The sequence below is a fragment of the Nanorana parkeri genome, unplaced genomic scaffold, assembly GCF_000935625.1.
Source record: "Nanorana parkeri isolate BGI_ZX_2015 unplaced genomic scaffold, ASM93562v1 scaffold918, whole genome shotgun sequence".
NCBI lineage: Eukaryota > Metazoa > Chordata > Amphibia > Anura > Dicroglossidae > Nanorana > Nanorana parkeri.
In genome coordinates, this window is record NW_017307186.1 from 492,034 (window position 1) to 516,165 (window position 24,132).

General features: G+C 37.4%; 1 protein-coding gene across 1 annotated transcript in view; it reads left to right on the plus strand.

Annotated features, from left to right (window-relative positions):
• NAALADL2 (N-acetylated alpha-linked acidic dipeptidase like 2) overlaps nt 1-24,132 on the plus strand; it is a 430,657-nt gene that overhangs the window by 292,813 nt on the left and 113,712 nt on the right. Inside the window, exon 16 of the mRNA XM_018566102.1 lies at nt 13,210-13,305. Coding sequence (XP_018421604.1) covers nt 13,210-13,305 — 96 coding nt within the window. The remainder of the gene's footprint in view (nt 1-13,209; nt 13,306-24,132) is intronic.

Genomic DNA, 24,132 nt, shown 5'->3' on the forward strand with positions numbered 1-24,132 from the left:
CCGAGCCGATGCATATGCGTTCGGCTCGGCTGAGCCGCTCGGCCATGAATAGCCCGTGCAGCACCCCTTCGGTTCTACTGAACCGAAGCGGTCCTGGGGCCGAAGCTAGCCGAAGGATCGGCCGAAGCTATGGCCAGATCCTTCTGCAGCTTCGTGAGTAGACCCCTACATTTTTGCTTTTGAGTTTGAATACACTTTAAGCAGAAACCTTTGAATTTATGTTTTTTTCCATAAGACTTTAATACAAAAATAATTATAGGCTTCAAATGAGTGTTCACAAGAATTCACATTTCAATAAAGATCAATTTAAAAGATCCAAATTAAATTCAGAATTGTTTCCTGAATTAATTACCAATATGCCAAAGCTTATCTGATATGCTAAAGGTAAGCATACCATAAAGGTTACAGTTGACCACAAAAATGTGCAATCTTGTTAATTAATAGCAAAAAACTGTAATAACTATAATAATTCAGAATACCTGTCTTGCTGTTGATAATATTTTCAAAGTGTTTGGCTGTCAATAGTTTGACATATTTTGTTAAATGTGGGTTAATATTTTAAATTGCTAAGGAACTTCACACAAACAAGAGCTAAATATATACTCATGAAATTAGTAAAGTCTTTATTCAACCACTGCTATTTGTTCTTGTTTGATAGAACTTTAAACACTCCACAGGCATAGCCTTCTTTAACCTATAATTGCTCATTGTTTTTGGCATAGTGACATGGGTAGCGTTTTCTTGTCACATCCATAGTCCGTGGATGGAAAGGATGTTCATGACTTATGACTGATTTATAGTCCCTGAACCCATAACCATGACCTCATGGAATATTGCCTGCAGAATGGACTGGTTGCTCAAAATGCTTAGTCTGCCACATCGCATTCCAATAACAAAACATTTTGTGATTTTAATAATTATGTGTGTGTGTGTGCGTGTTTGGTGTTTCTAGTTATTCTATTATTGAGAACCAATGCTCTTTCACAAAACAAAACACCAAAAATGCATATGCTAAGACAGTCTGCAGTCCAAATTATTGATAAAATTATATTTTTCCTTTGCAGACTTTAAACATGAGAATAAGTCATGCTTTGTTACGCTGTCATAAATTCACTTCTTTTATTGCCCTATTTGGAATTTGACTAAGTTCCCATCACAGAGCATTACTTTTTACCACCTAAACTGTAAAAAATTGTTTTGTATATACTGTATTCTGGATACAGAGACACTTACCTGCAGAAGAGAACTGTAAAAATCCACCTGCCATATAAAACCCACTTTTAGATGGCATTGTGTAATTACATGGTCCATCAAACTAATCTTCTTTGAAAATTACGTTGATTTCTTAAAGAAACGTATATCACAAGTAATATATGCAAGTCGTTTTGAGTGTTGACAGTTTGACATTGCATCCCTTTTCAAAAGCATGAACAGTGATTTTTATTTCTTCTGGAAAATGCATAACTCTTCTGAAGGTTACTTTTAGGTGTCGTTACAATCCTCAAAAGGCGTTTTCTTTCAAAGCAGAAGAAAATAAAATGTACCAAGTGTCTTAAGTCATCAGCGAATTGCATTTTTTTCTTTAATCCTTTAAGGAATTTGTCCACTTTTTATTGTTCTCTCTCTATACATGAGAGGAAAAAAAACACTTTGTTAACATGAAGCAGAGGAACTAGAGTAAAAATAATATGAGTTTTCTTTGTAAATGTGACATAAAAGCAGAATGTTTAGTTTATTTAAATTTCTTCTGTAGGAAAAAGCAGTAATAGTACAACTCTGAAGATAATGAGCCAGATTCACTAAAGGAAGTGAACAAAAGCAGGAATAAATAATTATAGTAGGCTTGAGGGGGTCACATGAGAATATGGATGCATCTAGAACACTGAACCTAGCAAATAAGTTATACACTTAATGTAATTCGTTCAATGCATGCAGTGCGGTCCCAGTTTGTCATGCACATTGAACATGCTAATAATGCACAGCAGCAGGTAAAATGAACCTATACACTGTGATGTCAGAGCAACAAGTGGTCCATGTATAAGTATTTATTATTGGAAATCTTTTGCGAGGCATCAGTGTATGAAATGTGAAGCACACAGCAACCGCACTCATCAATTTATAACTAGTTTTTAAAGTAAGGTGCACGTGGAAGAGCTTTACACAATACAAACACAAACATTTCCCAGCATACCTATCAGCCTACAAAAAAGAATACACTTTTTACATATTAGTATTAAAAACAAAGGTTTTAGTTGCACAACTTTTGCAAAATATGTGGAAGCCACACTGCCTCTTTAAGGCCCCTCTATTTGACAGTGTGGCTGCCCCAGGTGCAGAGATGGGGGTCGGTGCTGGCTGGGCAGCCAGGGCCACCATCAGAAGCTGCAGGAACCGGTTCAGGAAGCTCAACAGGCAGCCCTGGAGGTGAGCCAGTGCTGTCAGCAACTGCACCTCCAGCCTGCACCTGTTGCTGCCACCTCCACCTCCAGCAATGCATCAGCTGGGCACATGTCTGTCCCAGCCTTCTGCACTCTGCCTGCCCAGCACCTGTTGAAGTGACAATCAGAGGATCTGGTGAGCCTGGGTGACAGGTAACTGTGGGCTGGAAGTGAGGCTGAAAGAGCAGCGGGGAAAGAGGGAGCAGTACCAGGGGAAATCAGGTTGTTTAAGGGTGCTAGCTAGCAGTTTCCTGGTGCCTACAGTGCAGATGTGTGTGCATAATCTGTAATTATTGCTCCTGACCTCTGCACTGCGTATTACTCCTGACTTCTGCATGCTGCATTATTTGCTTCTGACCTCTGTACTCTTCCTTATTTACTCCTAACCTCTGCACTCTGCCTAATTTACTCCTGACCTCTGCACTCTGCATTATTTACTCTTGACCTCTGTACTCTGCATTATTAAAAAAGGTATTGGTAATTGGTATCGGCGAGTACTTGAGGAAAAGTATTGGTACACGTACTCTGCCTGGAAAAAATGGTATCGGTGCAACCCTAATAGGAAGGGGTTAAATGTCTGAATTACACTGAATGACCAGGTAGTGGTAGTAAATTTTCAGCCATGTTTTTAATTTCTGCCAGGGAAATTAACAGGTTCACTTACCCCGCCATTGAGTGAATGTGTAAAACCCAAGGGTGGATTTGGGGGGTGCAGAATTTTGTTCTGTCCCAGGTAACTAACTGTGGTTACACCACGGCTTTTGTGTATTAGTATGGTCATAACTCTAATCTATGGGAACCTCCATCTTGGAGCATATATAGCAAAGGACCAATTATGTGAAGGTCTGCCTGTAGGCAGCCAATTCCTCCTTAAAGGCACCCAGCAAACTTACCAGGTAGCCTGGAAAAAAATACTTAGGAAAAAAAATACACTGGGGGCTTCAGCTGCCATTATGATGTGCAGAGCTCCTGGTGTGAGGAGCCTTGATGAGGCAGTGTGGGTTCCACATATTTTGACAATCAACCCTAATAGCAGAGGTTTATCTTCATAAAATAGCACCCATGGCAAACACTAAAATCCCATCTCTTTCTAAAATCTTCAGACAATTGTCTTCAATGTTATTCCTTCAGCATGACCAGAAAAAAGCAACATTTTAGAACCTTGCAGCGTCCATTCATCAGTGAAAGTATCAAAAATTCACAAGTGTGAAACATCTTTAAATAACCATTGTAGTTAACAAACAAAGAGGAAAACATGAAAAAGAAAAATACCACCCATGATGTCATAATGATGTCACATTTTTGCCACCGCCAGAATAAATGTCACAAGAAAAGCAGAATAATATAAGATGGAGTGGAGGAGGCCTTGGGTGGTTTATCTTAAGTTAAGTTGACGTTATGGAAACAGCCTCATAAAGTGTAGGCAGGGAAACACATTGTTTAACAATGAAAGTGTGCATTGTAGTGCAAACTACAAGGCAGATATTAGCACCAGTTATTTCTGTAAAGTGAAGAATATGATTCCTACTGGTATTGATGACTCTGCATTGCATGGCTCCAAAGAAGACCCAGCCATGAGAGAAGTTTGGGGGTTAACCTTTTAAAAATGCTACCTGGCTGGCACATTCCTTTTTTTAATTAACAGACCAAGAACATGTATCCTGTTAAAGTATATTAGTAGTATAAAAAAGTGTCTTATCTCTATACATGTTCCACATCAGTAACTTGGAAAGCATCAAAGCCAATGCATTAACATGACTGCCAACCTTGTCAAACAGAAGATACCTGAAGTCTCAAAAGACATAGCTTTGTTCTTGAGTAAGTGTGGCATAAAACTAGGTCCTTGCAAGACTTTGTCCTGTATAAAGCTGCTATCCTAAAATGTAATTCCTCCCTCTGTGCTGTCAAACAGATTTATTTTGTCACTCTCATTAACACCCTCTCATCCAGTCCTCATCAACTCTTTTTTTACCCTTACATCTCTACTGTGTCCCCCATCACTTTCACCCAATAACTCCTTCAGTGCCCAGGACATTGCCAAATCATTTAAAAAACAAGATAGATGCAGTTCCTGATCAGATCTGCACTGTCCAGTTGTATTCTCTAATTAACATGTCAATTAACATATCATAACATATTAACAGGGGAAGTTGCAAAACTTTCCTTTGACACCCAGCTTACCACCTGCTCCCTGAACCCCATTGCCTCACCACTATTCCAGCTCCCCTCTTGCTCTATCCTACACTCTCTTGCTCAATATTTCCCTCTCTACTGGCACCTTGCCCTCCCATCTTTAACATGCACTGGTCACCCTTATACCTACAAATTCCTCCCTGGACCCCACCAGCCTGAACAATACAAGACCAACCTCCTTGCTTTTTTTTTTACATTCAAATTTCTAGAATGCCTAGTCCAACCTCCTGAGTCACCACCTCACTGATGACAACCTTCTCAACCCTTTATAGTCTGGCTTTCATCCTCAACACTCCACTGAAACTGTCCTCCTAAAAATCACCAATTAATTTCTGACTGCTAAAAACAATGACCACTACTCCTTACTTTTACTATTAGACCTTTTTTCTGCTTTTGACACAGATGACCACCCACTCTTCCTTAAAATAACTACACTCCCTCTGCCTCTATGCCACTCCTCCAACTTTAACATTGACATCAATTACATCCTTTCTTTCCCCCCATGCCCAAAGGTGTAATCCTTAGCTGTTGACACAACCCTTCAGGCTACAATGTAGTCTACATCACATCTTTTACATAAACTGAAATCCAAGGTCATTCCTTTCTTGCGGGTTAATCCCAATAGTTGGCCCTTTGTTCAACGGGTCCTAGTTGAAGTCAAATCACTCTTCTGAAAATGTTAGCCATCACAATTTCTCTGACAAAGCGGGTAATAAAAATGTAATGGATAATACTTTTTATGAAACGTGCATTCAAATTCTATATATAAAAAAATAGTATTGCCCCATCTGGCTATCTATGATCCAGGAATTTGAAAAGAAACTTAAAGGATTTTTTCAGGGTGCATACTCTGCATCCCTCATTAGGAAAGAGATGATGGAAAATTTTATTATCAAATATCCTTAACTTCTACGCACTCCCAAGAGTCACAAAAATATCTCTTTCCCACCAGGGAAGATTGCAAATGGGCATAGTTCAACCGAACATGCTAGTTTACTGGTTGATTAGTAGATAATACCACATTTCACTAACATTCAGTCTTTAGCTCAAGACATAATACAATTCCTGAAAATTCACGTTTCCCACATGATCTTGGACTTCAGGCTGTTCCTTCATGAATGAGATTGATTCAGTTGGTCAATAACAGATTTCTGTTGGAGTTTTTAAAACATAAAAAAGTCCCATTTCCCATTTATTCTCTGAGCAAATAATAAAGAAAAGTTCTTTATTATTTGCCCAGAGAATAAGACCTTCTATTTAGATGAAATGGTCATCATACATGCCAGGGGTACAATATCTGGAGCTCATATTGTTTATTTCTTGTGACTAAAGTTACTCTTTAACCAGTTGACATCCGCGGTGTCAAACCCCCTTCCCATCCAGGCCATTTTTCAGTATTCAGCGCTGCTGTACTTTGACTGACATTTATTCCGTCATGCAACGCTGTACTGAAATGAATTTTATACCATTTTTTGGGGACAGACTGGGGTTTTTATTTTTACTATATTAAGGAAAAATTACTGAAATTAAAAAAATACAGTTTCCCCTATATTAAATGATAAAACATTTATTATTACCCAATTTTTTGGTAAAATATAAAAGTGCCCGCTAATACTGCAGTGCCATCCGTCCGTTTTTTTACAACGGGCGATGGCAAGTGGTTAATGTCAACATATCATCAACCCATCAACATGTACAAAGCAGCATTACCTTTGGTGCTGTAGGGGCCTGTAGTTGTCTTCAGATCCGTTTCATTGTGCCTGGGGAAGATTTTGTATCCCAGATCATGGCTTCATACAAGATTTTAAATCAATTCAAAGTTGGTATAAAGCTCTACCCTTCATTGGCCAGGGAATCTCTGGCATTCGATAGTTGTATAACAAGAACTGGACTTAGTCCTGGAAAGCTGAGCCTTGGAAGTTCTGTATAAAGCTTGGGCTTTGTATACACAGTAATCTTCAGGTTCAAGGGAATGTATTTAATTTCCTGACCAGGTTTTTAGTGCTACACTAGTAATGAGCTATAGTAATACACTTTGGTGGACATGACAGGTTAACTTTAACTACTTTAGCAGCAAATTTTATATTCTTACTATAAGTATAATATAGTCTGAGCTCATGTTGTAAGACTGTTACAGCATTTTCCAGAAGATTTAGGATGCAGCAAAAATTAAGACTAATTTATGATGGAACTTCATTGAACCTTTGCATAGTGGTTCTTAATAATAGGCCATTTGATCCATAGTCCATTATGGTGCCGGTGCCTTATGTTTTCTGATAATGATTTCATTTCCAGTTCATTGTGACTATAAGCAGTTATCTCATTTTGCTTCCTAGCAACTGGTATAAATATTTTTAATATCCCATTATTATTCTTGTTATATACAATTAAAGATTCAGGCATATTATTCACATTTATGGTGCAATTCGTTACAGGCCAACTATGAATAAATTATTACTTTGTCTGTAGCACAAAAACAATTATATTACTCAAAATTTAGAGTCACATCATTAATTTTTCTAAACATTACTGGGCATTTGGGAATAAACTAAAACCAGCAAGAAGGACACCAAAAAGAAAATTGCAGAAAGCCATTATTTTAGAGTGAAATATGTTTATATAAAACTTGCATTCAAAACAGATATAAAAAAAGAAAAATATTCCCTGTTAGTTAAATAGATGTATAAAAAAAAAGTACTCAGATAAAATATGTAACATAATTTATGCATGCAAAAAACATCTGAAAATACTTGGGTACTTCTTATACACCCTATTTTCCCCACTTTCCCCACTCTTGTAAGTATTATCACCAGGATGGGTCCCATATTATGTTGCAGGTGCATCAATGGCTTTATATGTGTGAAGGTAGATTGTACCATATTCATAAATCCATTGTAATAATATTGTTTCAATTTTCTTGGTATTTCGTATGAGCGGATCAAAGGTTTGTCATTTATTTCTTTTATGTTTTAAAAAATAATAACTGTTTCTATATTAAGCCTTAGTTCATTATAACTTTATACAGAAAATCAGCACACCCACAACAGTATGATGCAGAAAAAAGATTGTATTACAAATGGTAAAGAAATCTGAGAACAATGGATTCCAGACATATATCATATACATATGATATAGATAACATAAAGGTATTCTTAGGTTTGAGTTTTGGGGTCCAAAAACAAATAAAACTTCCACACTACATAATACAATAGAAAATTATAATTTATATTGTGTATAATTGATATACTCCCAAACGTGAGTATACAATACAATGCAAAAAAAAGAAATCACATTCAAAAAGTGAAAGAGAAAATGCAGATACGGGCAGCCTTTAATAATTAGCAGGTCAGTAAAGAAAAGAGCAATATTGTGCAACACTTCAAAGTCCATAGAAGCAAGCACTGAAGCACATGACATCCTCAGAAAAATATAGCCAACCAGTTTATATGAAGACCAGTACCTGATAATGTATATGTCATTTTATACATGGAGCTGAAAAAAGTGTTGTAAACTGAAGACATGACAGAGTACAAAATGCAAAACTTAATATTTAAAGACCATATAGACACCTAACACCACTGGTCCAAGCCACATTGATCTGACACATGGACTATAAACTGTATCTTATAAAATCTGCACCAGGGAGCAATAGAGAAGCTGATCAATGAAAAGTGTGCGATAGGGAAAAAATGTTGACCATAGCTATCAGTCATAATGATGAATTTATTTTCAAACCAGGGCACAAAAAATACTGTAGGAATCTAATTGGTTGATTTAGGCAGCAAGATATTGCTGCTGGCTCACCATTAAACTATTGATGGAAATGGACATTCTGAGCAATTGCAATTATTTCACTGAGATAATGCTATTTTCAGAAGGTCCATTTTTTGCATGTACATTAAACCAAAATAATTGCGCATATTCATTTAATTTTTTTTTGTAATGAGCATATATTGGCAGCCTTGTGTATGTGGCTAACCTTAATATAGAAGAAAGGGAAAGAGCGCATAAGGAATCACATTATCTAAATGTTCATAGAACTGGACAGAAAGTTATAGCTATGTGTACACACTGAAAACGTTCTGTTTTCAGAAATGTTTTACATTTTGCAATTTAGCAAATAAATATGTAAAAACAACATACCCACCTTTGTTGCATGCTGTAAATAAATTTCAATAAATGTCTTTATTTTCCTTTTTGACACGTTTTCACATAACAAGATTGAATGGATACCTGTTTTAAGTTCTAGAAAATTAAATGATTGGGAAATTATCTTATAGCCTTATGGGAAAAAGAAAACATTTTGATACAGATCACTAACTCACATTTATCGGCTGTCAACTTACAGAATTCATCCCACTTCTTCGGCAGCATAGCATTAGAATTTCCATTAGTATATTATTTCAGGCATACAGGAATATAATGATATGTTTTGACTTTTTAATGTTGTCTTTAAACTGAATTACAAACCATAAGTAACCATCTGTAATTCTACATTTTCTGTTTTTTAATAGTTACCTTTGTGGTATGTTTTAGTGTATAAATTACACATCATTCATAACTGATGAACAAGATAGCTATAGGTGAGCAAAATTTACTTTAAAGTTAATGAATAATTAAAAACAATAGTTTCCCATGACCTGACAAATTGTACAATATGACTGTGCAATTGCTCTCCTGGGAAATAGTTCATCTGAGGAAACATACTGAAAATGTTATCATCGAACTACATACCAATTAATTTTTTATGGCTGAATCCTTCCAGTTAGATTAAGATTCACTATGTGTTTCTACAAAATAAACAGAACCATAAAGAAGTGTTATATTTTGCCTTTATATTTACTGTAGCTTAGCAACTGTATTAGCATACTGTTTAAGTTACCTTGTGTTACAAAATTAAATTTGTCTAGCTTAGACAAATGTTTCAAGCACAAATGTTATTATGCTAAGTTATATTAGACTCTACATTTTCTATCATCACATTGTCAGGCCTTTATATGTTTTGTAGCAAAACAACAGATGCATATGATATACACCTTCTATGCCTTACATCCTGTGTATGTCTACTTATGGGAGAACCATAGACATTTGTTGATCATTGCCTGATATCTGTTATTTCATCAGGACTAGATCAAGATCAAGATGTTTATAAAGTATTCACATCACAGTAAACATCTATTGTAGATATTGGTTGGGGAAAAAAAGTGTACTTGCTGTTTACCTACATATTATACATATAAATTGCACCCTTGTTTTTATTTAGATTAAAGGGGCATATATTGGCAGCAAAGGGTAAAGATATTTGTTACTATGACATGGGTGACATATGGAGGGGAATTTATCAAAACTGGAGCAGAAAAAAGCTGGAGCAGCTGTGCATGGCAACCAATCAGCTTCTTTCTTTCATTTACAAATCTTAGCTGAACAGACTGAAGAAAGAAGCTGATTGGTTGCCCTGGGCAACTGCTCCAGATTTTGTCTGCTCCAGTTTTGATAAATTCCCTCCATGATGTCACCCAAAGCTTCCAGGGCAGTGCAACACTGTGGATGAACTGATATAAATTAAGTGTTATGGGTGGACTGGGTTTCCATCTCTGAAGCCTGTAGGCACTTATCCTTTGGTGTTCTAAGCAACACTTACTGCTAGAATGACTTTTGTTACACAGAACATCTTCTTGTATGACAGGTCCTTTACCTGCTTAGATTATTGAAACAATAAAATACGTCTTTTATTTCAACATGAGCCAAATATCACAATGCATTGACATGTCATATTATATTGTTACAAAACACATGCAACATATAATAAGTATAATTAATTATTATAAATATCACTGTGTTGAGTGTGTACTGCAAAAGTACAGAACCATTAATTTCTGAAATGTAAATGTATACAGGCACACACTCTACCTGCCCAAAGCTGCTATGCTTATTCATACAGACAACTGTAGTGCACATGGCCACTCCACGGCTTGAAATTATCTTATGGCTGGTGTTTCGATGTACTGGGAACACAATTATAATATAAATATGCAAGTCTGGAATACCTATTATGATCAGCTGAAGCTTCTTGATGTCTTTTACATTTTGACAGACCAAGACTATTGCAAAGCACTTAGAAAAGCTGGGGTTTGGGACCAGCAGCACATGTGAGAGTTGAAAAATATATGAGAAAAATATTCAAAATTCAGACTGAAGGCTTTCTAACTTCAGTACAGTTTTTTTTTGATAAACAGTTAACAATTCTTTTCTGATATCATACAATGCCAAGAATTGCTCCTAAACTTACAACATCCATTGTAAAAACATGTTCACTGCACCTTGAAACAGCCAAAACTAAGGACATGCTATCAAAAGGAAAGGGTTACTGTTATTGCCAGAAATGCATTTAGTTATTGCAGCTTTATACCATCTACTGAGTTGTGCAGACCTGTTAGTCATAGGACTCATGTCCAATAGCAAAGCTGTTGGTTATGATACATTGAAGAATATAAGGGAGGATGTAAGAGCAGAGGTATGGAACTGAGAGAGAACTTTCTCGCTCAGGTCTGCTCCTCTGCTTAGTGGGTGGGTGCAATAGCCAGTCAGCTATTGGATTTTGCAATTTTGAATAGCCAATAGCACTCTGGCTATTGCTCCCAGCTGATTACACTCACCTGCCGGCTGCGGAAGCTAACCAGCAGGTAAATGGGGCTGTGGGGGAGAATGGGGTTTCACGGGGGGACAGTTATCTGGCACCTACTGAACCCCATTGGTGATTGATAACTGGGAGTTTACTGTACAAATAACTTTATGCTGACATAGACTGGTAACATTGGTAACATTGTATACAGTCATTATCATTGTCTATCATGACTACAGAAAAACCTAATATAATTTACCAGTTAACTAGTTAGCTAGGCTGGAAAAGACAGACATCCATTAAAGGAGAACTATGAGGTGAGTGCTTTTCACTCACCTCATAGTTCTAGCCGACCTGTGACAATGAAACTTGTCACAGGTCGGCTCAGTAGATCGGGAATTGGGCGAACACATACCAGCGTTCGCTCACTTCTTGATCCTGTAACGGCTCTCTGCCGTGACAGGGGAGGGGCTGGATTCCCCGCTCCAATCCTCCAGTGCTGACTGGCGGAACGGACGGGGGAGGGACGGGTACAGCTGGCTCTGCCTCTAGATAGGCAGAGCTAGCTGTCACTCACACAGCTGGGATCCGCTTCAGCTGCGGCGTCTCAGTATACCGTGAGCTGTAGCTCGCGGTATACTGTGCTTAGGGTGATGGGAGGACCTTAGTTTGTGTCCTCCCGTTACCCTAAGGATAACTATGGGGAAAATCCCTAACCCCATAGTTCTCCTTTAAGGTCAATATTTCACAGCAATACATGTAGCATTAGTTCAGACAACAGTGGAACCTCATCCTGTTTGTTTTTATATATGTTTATATATACACACACACACACACACCAAAACACATCACAACCACAGGCAGGTAACGCCATTACTTCCTAGTCCAACTTCCAGTGAAACGGTCAGGTGGCCCAGTCAGCAAATAATCACCATTACTACCTCTGTCCAGGACCCAGGAATGTGACCCAGGAATCTTTAAAGCTGTAATCTTATTGGTAATCTTACTTGGTATGCAATATGGAAAAGGTGTGTGAATCAAAAGAATTGCTGAACTGCAAATCCTTTGAAAGGGAAGATAGTTAATATATATCTGTTTCAACTGGATAGTTGACCAAGTGCTTGGATTTTTACTTTAAAATTCCTGAATAGAAAACCTCCACTCTGCTCAGTATCTGACCCTACTTAAAGGGTTATTAAATCCTCAGCGTGTTTTTGCATATATCTACTGCTACCAAGCAGTAGATATATGCAAAAACTTAAAAAAAAAACCTTTTCAAACAGGTTTAAACTTACCTGTGTCTTCACTGTGTGCTCCTGTCCGAACATCTGAAGAGTCTCGGGTGGCAGCAAAGGATCTTGGGGTGGGAGCATGCGCAGTTCAGATGTTCAGCCTGGGGAGACAAGGATAGACACAAGGTAAGTCTATGCAGTCAGCGCTGGATCAGAGACCCGCACCAGCGCTGGAGGGACATCTGAAAACTACAATTAAGAAGAAGATGATCGGATTAAGAGGCATGATTTAAGGTAAGTCCTTACACTAATATGGAGGGATTATCCTTTAATATCACTTTAAATCCAAGACTTATAAAAACTATTGCCACCTAAGTAGGGGGCATCTTGAGAAGGATTGAGTAGACTGAACACAACACTAGTTGTTTTTTGGCTATACTAAGATATTATGTAAATCTACGCATACTTGAAAATGTATTTACAATCTGATCTATAATCAGATGTGGATGGTTCTGTAACTAGATGTGGATAAAACATGGAATTCTTTAGATCTCTTCACTTATATGTGGAAAAATACAAATTTATAGAACTAAATCCACAATAACTAGTAAACAGTTTGTAGCAGTCAGTTTTTTTATATAAACTAACATTTTAATCCCATATGCATATCATTGTATACTCTGTATATTTTAATAATGTCTTTGCATATATACATTTTTCCTAGGCCCCAAATTTACTCACAGAAGTATCTTTCATTACATATGAGGAATCTTACCAACAATTAGATCCTTTTTTTCTCCACCATGAATACATTGCAAAGGTAAGACTACAAAAGTCTAGCTACAAAAAAATTATTACACCCTTTTTTATGAAAATTGTACAATTTACTACCGTTAGTCACAAAATGCTTATTTGCTGAATTAAAACAATCACAAAATGATCTGGAATATTTGTAACCTGTGACGAAATCAAAAAATATAAAATGTTCACTGTGTTGTTGGCACCTCCAGTTACTTTCATGTGCTTTTATTTGTTAAAGAGTACTCCAAGACACCAACAAAGTGTTATGTTCTGATGAGAAAAAAGAAATCAGCTCATATCTCACACCTCCTGTGTTTCATTATTGGCCAATTACTATGATGGGCAGCCTCACTTAACAATAGTGAGGAAATAAGAGACCATGGTAGATGGTGTTTTCTTATCAGAGTAGTCTGCTTTTCTAGTGTTCCCAGGTACTCTGCAACAAATCAGAAAATCCATGCAAGCATACCGAGGTTGCAAATATACCAAGAAAGTGTCTGTTACATATGGACATAGATTGACATAATGACAGTACTTGCTTTTTTATGGCATTGACTTATTATTAATTTGTAGTATTTTAATAGCCCCTAGATATTAAGCAATGGATCTGTGACTCTGGATTTTGATGGAGCTCAATTTGAAGTGTTCCCCAATTTCTTAAGATACACCCTGCATCCCCTTGTCAGTACATGTTTAGCTTATGAGTCAGGTAAAAAAGGAGGTCCGCCATTTTCTTGTCTCTGTGCCCGGGATGCGGGGGCTAAAGCGTCGCCTCACGGAATTTGAGTCCATGGGGTTGATTTACTAACCTTATAAACACACCACGAACATGTATACACCTCTGTAGTGTGTTCCCTCCCAGCATGATCTATGGGTGGAATCTAAACACCTTTGTAGTGTGTACACACCCAGCAGGTGTGTTGTGCAAAGCCCTGCATGAATTTGCAAGGTGATCTTGTGTAAATTAGCTCTATGTTGTGTTGCTTGCATTGATGAATGCAGGAATGTAAATGCATGAGCTAACCATTTTTGTCTAAACTGTGAAGCAGCATTATATATGCATCATGTGCATGATTTTTCCATATATGGCATTAGTGGATATATGCTTTTAGACACTTTTTGGTTGATAAATACGTTTTGCTGTGTAAAAATCACACGCACCTAGTGCGTGCGTGTGTTTAGGTTAGTAAATCACCCCCCATGTGTCATCAAGGGGCCCCAATCCAACATGCCCTTTCCTTCCTCTATAAACAGCTCTGCTCACCGCCGCAGTCCTATTGCCCCCCCTTCTCTGGAGATGGGAGTCCGAGTTGGGTAGACCCTTCTCGGAGCAACAACGATGCACGGTTCTGTCCCTAGCACACAAATCCTCTCTGGCAAGCAAATTCCAGGAGCAGGGATACAAGATCCTATCCCGATGGTATAGAGTCCCGTATATCCTGAACAAGATGAATGGCTCAATCCCTTCGACTTGTTGGAGATGCGAACAGGCTCCAGGCATCATGCTTCACGTATTCTGGCAATGTCCTGACCTTCGCCCTTTCTGGACGAGTTTGAGGGCGACGATAAACCTAGATGGTGATTGAAGCCCTACCAGACGACCCAGTGGTCTGTCTATTACATATGGCCCCCCTCACTGTTAAACGCTACAAAAAATCTTTGACTATGCATCTATTGAATGCAGCAAGGTCATGATTGTGGAGACAATCCAGACCTCCCACGATGAGACTGTGGTTCTCCATTGTGCATGAGATATATCGTATGGAGGACCGGACCGCTTCTATCCATAATATGGAGGAGAAGTTCCGAACTCTTTTTTAATCGAAAACATTGGTAGATGAGAAGCAACATCTAATGCATTTGGGGTTAACAGCTAGAATATATGACTCTACACTCGATTTTACACACAGTGGTATATTCTACTGCACCACAAACCACTTCCAAAACCTGCTAGTCCCACAAGTAAATTAATTTTATTCCACTCTGTCACTTTGATAAACCAGTCATAAAGACATTTCCCTACCTATTGGCCAGACACCCCCTTCCCACTTTGTCCCCTCTCCTGAGCTTCTCCCACTCTCTCCCTAAACTCCTCTTCAATTGGCCCCTAACTCTGTTTATTCAGGACTTACTCATCTCAGGATCAACATAATTAATAGTTCCTATGGTAGATTACTGCTAAATGACCTTATTTAAGCTTGTGTACTTTGTTAGGCCACTGTATCTGCTGTTAATGTTTGGTATGTATAAGCATATTGGCCCCACCTTTGGACTATTTGCCCTGTGATAATCCTAAAATAATAATACCAATGATGATAAAAAATATTATTAATAATTATAATTGTGCTAGTATTATTTCTACTACTACCGTTAGTATTATGACTACTATTGCCATATGTGGAAATTGCATGTATTCCCCTAATCAATCAACCAACCAACCAAATAATGCCATATAGAACTTCAATTTGTTGAAAAAAACACATCCAATCCATTTTAAATCCTGTCTCAATGGAAGTCATGCATGGCTGACAACCTAGCCTTTTTTAATTATAAATGCTTGTTAGAGAAAATGCAGTGGGATTGTTGAAATAGAAGCAGACAAAACATTTTTTCCCAAGTGCAACAAAAAATACAATTTGAACCAGCACAATATTCTGTGTAGATCATTCTCAATAAGACAGCACAAACTGACCAGTCCTGCCTCAGATATTTTAATAGTCCAAACTGGTTCATTATCTAATAAAAAAAACACATGGCATTCCAGCCAACAGTCAACAGAAAATATTTACAAACATTCTCAGATGCTTACACAGCACAAGTGTTAGAAGCATTGCAAAATAAAAAGGAACACATTAGACTGCATGAGCACCTGACAGTCATAACACAGAACATCTGTGTTTTACTGCAGAGTGAAAACTGTACTGTAATAAACATGTAATGATGGGGTTTAAATAACCTTTTGGACAATTTTAAAGTTTCAAATTTAGTTTTTTTTTACCTTTTTATTGTTTCTTTGTCCTATATTACAATCCAAACTTTGCATTTAAAGCAAATCTGTATTTTGACCAGTCAGGAAAAATCAAGAGGTGTGCTTTATTACCGCATCTTTATTTATTTATTAATTAAGTTAAATTAAATATTCAAAACAACCAAGAAGAACAAAGTATAAACAATACATGGAATAAATTATGACAAAAAAAGACATTGTTATATGAAAAATAATATCAGGGTAACATGCAACCCACAGGGAAAGAGGGCGGCTGGAAGGGTGTTCATAAAATTGGGGGAAGTTACACTAGGATAGGAGAGTTGGAAGTTGTGGGTACATGTCTCATAACAACATTTAAGTTTAATACAGTTCAAATACAACATAAACTTATTACAGAAGAAAAAAGAAGGATTTATATCAAATGACTAAGATTGGAAATGAGCAGGTGTCATTCAATAGAGTCAATTTTGTAGAATTTAGAATATGTTTTGCAAAAAAAAAAGGAGTACCTGTCAGTTCCATGTAAAGCCTCGGTTCCGTGTAACTCTACATCAGTCACTATACAGGGACAAAATCTAGTAAGATATACAGAGATAAAATAGAGTAAGATGAGCAATAATGAATACAGGTGGCTCATACGTTGTAGAACTGCTCATATTTATGCTTACAAGTAACTATTCACTGCAAAGACTGTCTGAAACTTGAAGGATCCAGTCCTTCCTGGATGGTGCTCCTCCAGTGCTTTGGGATTAACATTTTGGCTGTGTTGAGAAGATGGGGTAAGGAGCTAGATATATACGAGTATTTGGCCACAGAGAAGGGTACTAAATGTAGTAGAAAAGAGGACAGTATAAATGGAACATCTATATCTAGAATAAGCCTAATTGAATCTCTTATGTCTTCCCAAAATGACTTGACCTGTGGGTAGTCTCACCATATATGTAACTGAGTGCTAGGAAGTCTACAGCTCCTCCAGCACAGGGGTGACTTGTCTGGGTATATTTGAGCTAAGCGGAACAGAACCTTGTACCACCGGGTTAACACCTTATAATTGGTTTCTTGAGCTTTGGGAGTTGATTTACTAACCTTATAAACACACCACGAACATGTATACACCTCTGTAGTGTGTTCCCTCCCAGCATGATCTATGGGTGGAATCTAAACACCTTTGTAGTGTGTACACACCCAGCAGGTATGTTGTGCAAAGCCCTGCATGAATTGCAAGGTGATGTTGTGTAAATTAGCTCTATGTTGTGTTGCTTGCGTTGATGAATGCAGGAATGTAAATGCATGAGCTAACCATTTTTGTCTAAACTGTGAAGCAGCATTATATATGCATCATGTGCATGATTTTTCCATATATGGCATTAGTGGAAATATGCTTTTAGAGACTTTTTGGTTGATAAATACGTTTTGCTGTGTGAAAATCACACGCACCTGGTGCGTGCGTGTGTTTAGGTTAGTAAATCACCCCCCTGATGTTTATTGAGGAGGTATGAGTAAGCATAAGAATTTGATCCATTTTGGCCTTGGTGAACACTAACCCCATGTCATGGCTAGAAGCCAAAGAATATAACTGGTGTCGTTATGTATGAAAGAGCTCCTTGCTCCATGTGGCAGTGCATTCGTGCATTTTGCATTGCATAAGTGCAATGCAAAATGCACTAATGTCCATGTGATCATACACTTACATCTAAAGATCTTGATTACAAGAAGATTCTGGACAGGGCAACAACTGCAAGGAACAATTATAAAACTTCTACTGCATTAAAAATATTGATTTATGTTTTTTATATATAATCTTTTGATGTGAATGTATTTTGTATAATTTCTAACACAGTTGAACAGTGTTTTGCAATAAGTATTCATAATAAGAAAAATACACAGCTCAATTGCAGGTTTCTCTGTTACACAACAAAGCCAGTGAGTCACAAGAGCAGCAAATTATAAGGCACCCATCCTGCTCTGGGATGCTTTTAGATACACAGATAGTAACACCATATTGAGCCCTGTTTGAATGAGTAGAACAGATATTTACAATTTTGCTCACTGTACTTCCCAATGGTATATATTATATAGGATATGTATATAAGGAAATATCCACTTCAGCAGGTAATCGTTGAGAAAGTGAAAAAAGACAAAATGTGCCTAGGGGGGCCAAACTGACAACCTTGCTATTTTTTTAAATTGTGACTTTTAATTGATCCTAACAAACTTTCAATAAATAATGCACAAGAAGAGTTTTTTTCCCTTCACTTGCCAAGCTGCAAGGCAATCAGCTGGCAAGGTAAAGGCCAAGGGTGATAGAACAACACAGAGCCAGGAGTCTTGAGCCAGGCTAACAGTAGGTTGAAGACTGGTAAACCACAGATGAGAGCCATTGAAATGGGAAGTGCATTTTGCTGCATCCTTGTGTGGTCATAAATGTCCGGTGAGTGGACAACTACACAAGTACTTAGTGAGGAAGCTGTAGGTTAGAATGGAATAGCAGTGCATATATAGTTGTTATATAAGAGTTTGTTTTGGTGTAGATGTTTGCTACTGTTCTTGAAGCTGCTGCATAGAAAAGGAGCTAAGAAGGTGCAAAGAAAACACTTTTGAATATGTTTCATCTAGAAGCAGCATGGTACAGCAGTGCAAAGCAACACACTTTCCTCAGTCGTAAGCTCTTGAGTAGAGTAGATTAATTTTTTGACTATAGAAAACTTAAAATTATTCCTGGATTGCTTTGGCAGCTTCATTGTCTTCATACTTGCAAGGGACTCTTATTTATGACTGCTTTAAATACTTGCAATGTTTTGCTAAAAAATGCATTGCCTGTGTAATGCTAAATGTTTGGCCTATGATAGAAGTGTATTGTAACTAGAAGTAAACTCATTTGAATCCAATCCTAAAACGACATTTGCTCATCTGTTTGAATATGCATATGTATATTTTCCTAAATCCATGCAGATTGCATGAAGCATTAGAGCTCTTACATTTACTTTAAATTGTAAGTTAATACCCTGTATAATCATACGTTGCAAGACCTGTCATTAATTCATACTTAGAAATAAAGGAGTTAGTGAACTCTGGGATTGCAAGAGAGGCAAGTCAGATGATTTTGGCAGGCCATGTGACTAGAATCACCTCCCACATTTTTTTTTAATTCTTGCTAATTTAATTTAATAGTGCTCTACTTTAGGTCTTCTAACATAAATGTAAAGCAGACCATTGCACTTTATGAATGTGTAGACCTCTTTTTTCTGTTGTAAGTCAATACAGTTGCTTTGGGAGTAGTCTAAATGCTTTTGCTATAAAATAAATTCAATAGGGAAGCAAACCCTCTCATAATGCCCATGGTATGGGTGGGCCTGAAACTCCTATGCAGGGATTTTTCTGATTAGTAAGGATGACAGTTTGTAAGTTGATAAGGATTGACAGTTTGTATCCCTTTAAAATTCTGCAATATTTAGATTTCAATGAAATTTCACAATTTTGGTGAAATGCCATGTAAGTTAATAAGTCAGACAAAATTCAGACAAAAACAAGATGTGTTTTGGTGGTTTCTAGGAGTGTAATGGGTTTTACATAGTTAGTGAGGTTTACGAAAGCTTTTTGTAACTATTTTGTTCTTGTGCCTCATTAACTGCATGGTTTTGCACAATACAACTGTGAAAAAAACATAAAATAGAAAATGTTAAGCTGCAGTACACAAATAATGAAATACTTATAAAAGGTGAGCAAAAAACGCAAAAGAAGTCCATTTGACATTGATATTATCTTCCTTTTCCCCTAGACGGCCAGAACCATTTTTGTTCATTCACTATCTTGGGTCAATATAAACTTCTTGGAATAAGATGCCAGCCCATAAATTACTAATTCATAGTAGCAGTAACCTTTATATACTTGACTTGTGGCTTTACATAGATCAGTTACCATGCTGATGTCTCACCTGGTGACCTGCACCAAAGTCAAAATGTACAGTCTGAGTATTTAAGAGGGAGGGAGGGGACAAAGAAAATGCTTCATCCTGTCTGTATCAGACTGATTCCTTGCAGCTGATTTACTTAAAGCAAGAGTAAAAAAGTTTTTTTTTTAAAAGCACTCTGGAGATGTTTGCCATATTTGTTCTAGTATGCACAGCATATTAGCACATTATGACTGACTTTCATTGCAAGCAATACCCTGCAGCGCTGTGCTGTCTAATCCCTCTGTGGCTGATGCTGCCATCTTCTCCCAGTATTCTCCAGGTTCAGCATCCTTGGTCTCTTGATTGGCCAGGCCAGCATGATGTAACTTCTATGCAAGTGCACAGGAGTTACTTCATCACGGCATGCTGGGTCTGTGCACTGAGGTGCACATGACAGGCAGGTAGGAGTTGTTTTGGCAGAAGACTTACACGATCTCTTCTGTTATAAAAAATTCTGCCTGTCAGAAATGTTTGTTTCTAAAGACACTTTACTCTACTTTAAGGAGACTCTTTACACAGCAATAGTTCAAATATTCATTTCAGTTATACTGTATAATCAGGTGAAAGCAAATTCCTGTACACTTCAAATACCTAATTATATGCAGATGAAATAAGAAAACAGCTATTTGCCCACTTTTCACATGACTGGACAATTGAAGTGAATATTAACACAATTTATAAGGCTCCATTCACACATAGCAGAAGTGTTCTTCACTCCATTTTCCACGCAGAAAACCTTGCGGCACAAAAATGCACAAACTTTAACATTTGCGCAAATCCCATGCATTTGCGGCTATTACAATAATAACATTATCGTGAACATTGGAATGAATTATTTTTTTATGTTTAGCGGGTTTCCACATGTACAAACCACTAATGTGTGAACAAAGCCTCAGTTTCCCTCTTCTCAGAGACACACTAAAAGATTATACATCAGCGCTGTTACTTGCTTTTTAAACAACAGATACAGCTTCCAAATGAACTGTTTCTGTTTATTGTGACATGTCATAAATGTATTCATGTGGCTTGCAAAGTTAACTAATAGGTCTTTTTTGTATTGTGAATACAATTAATTTGAATAATAGCAACAGCTCTATTTCAGAAATGTGGTGTTCATTTTATTCTTGTGAAACTTTTTTCTTTGTTTTTGCAAAAAACAAATTACTACTTAGTTTCAAAATGATATATTTGTTGTCTGGGTCTGCAGGGAGAAGTGCAGGTGCAAATATGAAACTCGTTATAACACTAGAGTATATCTCTGATAAATCCACCCTGCTTGTGCTCAGTTTATGCTGAGCAAATTTTTGTGCTCATAGATTTACTGTTGGATACCCAAGTTTCCCTGTTGGACAGCTGTGATCATAATATCCTGACTTCATAAAGATGAACAATCTGTTCCCTCTAAAGGGAGTACTAATGGCAATCTGTTTATAGATATAATTTCTTAATATGACCTGTATTTAAGAACCAAAACAGCTTCTTATGATTAACCCTTTGTGCCACAATATACCTGTTTATATCAAGCATTTTCACTAGACCCAGTGCAAGATAGTTTCATCTAAAACTGGAGATCATCTCTTCTGACTGTGGAGAAACAAATGTGACAGCAGTTCAGAACAAGTTGTGTGTTTATGGCCTTAAAGTGCATGTGTATCAGACTATAAATCCTGAAGTATTTATCTATTCCCAACAAGCTGTAAAAGTATAAGCCCTAATTAACCTTTGCAACTATTGGCATTGTGCAGAAATTAATTTGAAAAATTCACAACAGAAATCTCAGCTTTTTGTTCTATGAAAGCAGATCTTGGTAGTCTGCCAACTCTCTAAATGAAACAACCAGCGGGTGTTTCTAAGCTGTTAGAAACTGACTGAAACTTACTTTAGAGTCTTTTGTTGTGCCCTTTGAGCATCTTTATGAATGAATTACTTAACAGTACAAGCAGCTAGAGAGGTCAGGGATGGCTTATTTTAAAATTATTTTACTGCTTGTTGGAATATGTAAAAAGTTTAATGTCTATAGATTGGAAAGAGGTGCACTTTAAAGACCTGTGGCTTAGAATATTACTTAGATTTCAAACACTAACTGATTTAAGAACTGTATGTGCAACAGGGTTACGGTTATCAAAATACTTTGACACAAAGGACACAGATAAACTTTCTCTAAAAGCATTCTCATTTAGTCTTACTTTTCAGAGAACCCTTTAAAATGATTTACTGCATTTAAGTGAAAAGGAAAGCATGTTTAATCTGTTTTATTAATGTAAAATAGGGGTGTGAGAATTTAGCCAGAGACGTCACTATTTGTTCCTTCACTGGTATAAAAAAATTGTTCAATAAACTTGATATCTGATATTTTCAGGCTAGAACAATACACTACCAAAAACAGTGATTTCTTGTAGAAAAGCATGTGGCCTCTTAGGAAGGTATGTCTCAACCCAGGTTAACTGAACATTCAAAATACAATAAATGACCACTTATAAGAGGTACCCAGTCACTGAGTTAAACATTCAACAGCAAAGGGAATGCAAAATTAAGTTTTTTTTTGATATATTTAAGTTTATTTAAATACAGTAAACAATTCTGAAAAAAGAGGAAGAAAGCATATATCTACAATGGTTTATGTGAGAGAGCAACATATTCACATCTTAAGTGGTAGAGATAGTCTGAAGTGTTGCCAACACGCCCACATCATTGTGAACTGTGGCATTCTGTCTTGAAAAATATGCATGAGTTCCTCCATTTCCACAATTTTGTTTATTCCTGCATACCATTTCTTTACGGAGGGAGGAAGAGTGGACTTCAAGTGCAAAGGGATAAGGATTTTAGCTGCATTAAGAATGTGGAAAAGTAGGGTTTTCTTATAGTTGTGGGGAGGGGTTTGGTGTAATGTACCAAAGCTAACATAAGAGGGTAATGTTTGTGCAAAAGAGAAGGGACATGATACCATCTACAGTGGTTTTTACGGCTGGCTCCGGCCACTTGCAGAGAGATCAGCTAACCAGGGACACTGATCTCCAGACAGCCTAACTCTCCCAGGTGCTCCGGGAGTCTACCATTTCCGACCGCCCAGGAGAGAAACACTGCTTTTTCTTTTTTATTCTGACACGGAGCCGTTGGCTACTCACTACTTGCTGCTGTTCGGTCTATAGCAAACTAGCTATAACACCCGCCCACTGCTGCAGTTCTCCATTAGGTCCCCATTAGTGATTGACAGCAGCAGAGGGCGGGTGCAATAGCTAGTTTGCTATTGGCTATTGCAAATTGAAATAGCCAATAGGAATCTAGCAATGCATTCTTATGGCGAAAATGTTTTATTTTTCTTTTCTTTTTTTTGACGGCAGCGGAACCGTCGGCCAATAGAAAACAGTTGGGCGAAGCTAGCTGTCACTGCTAGCTCCGCACAATCATTTTCTATTTATTTTTTTGTACTTTTTAAACTATTTTTCTGTTCTGCTCGGTCCCACAGAGGGACCGAGTAGAACAGCCGAGCTGAATGCCACTCAGCGGCATTCGGCCCTTCACTCACTGCTGTTCGGCATCTATAAGAATAGACTGAAGTGAATAGCCGAACAGCGTTCGGCTCACTTCACTTCAGGTCGGTCATTCACTCAGCTGCCTACGGCCTACGGCAGCTGAGTGCATAGACCCCTTAGTCATCACAAGTTAAAATAAAACATCTCCTGAAGTTTTTTTTTATTTCTGGCAATAATACACAAGCATACTGTGATACATTTTAGTAATTTGGCTTTCTTATATTATAACTAAATAGCATTGGTGAATTGAAACAATTGCTAAAATTTGCAAAAAAAAACAAAACACACACAAAGCATAAAGGAAGCATAAAGGTATGACTTTAAACAAACAGTGCTGTAAGTTTTCGACAGCGCACTATAAATATGAGGTGT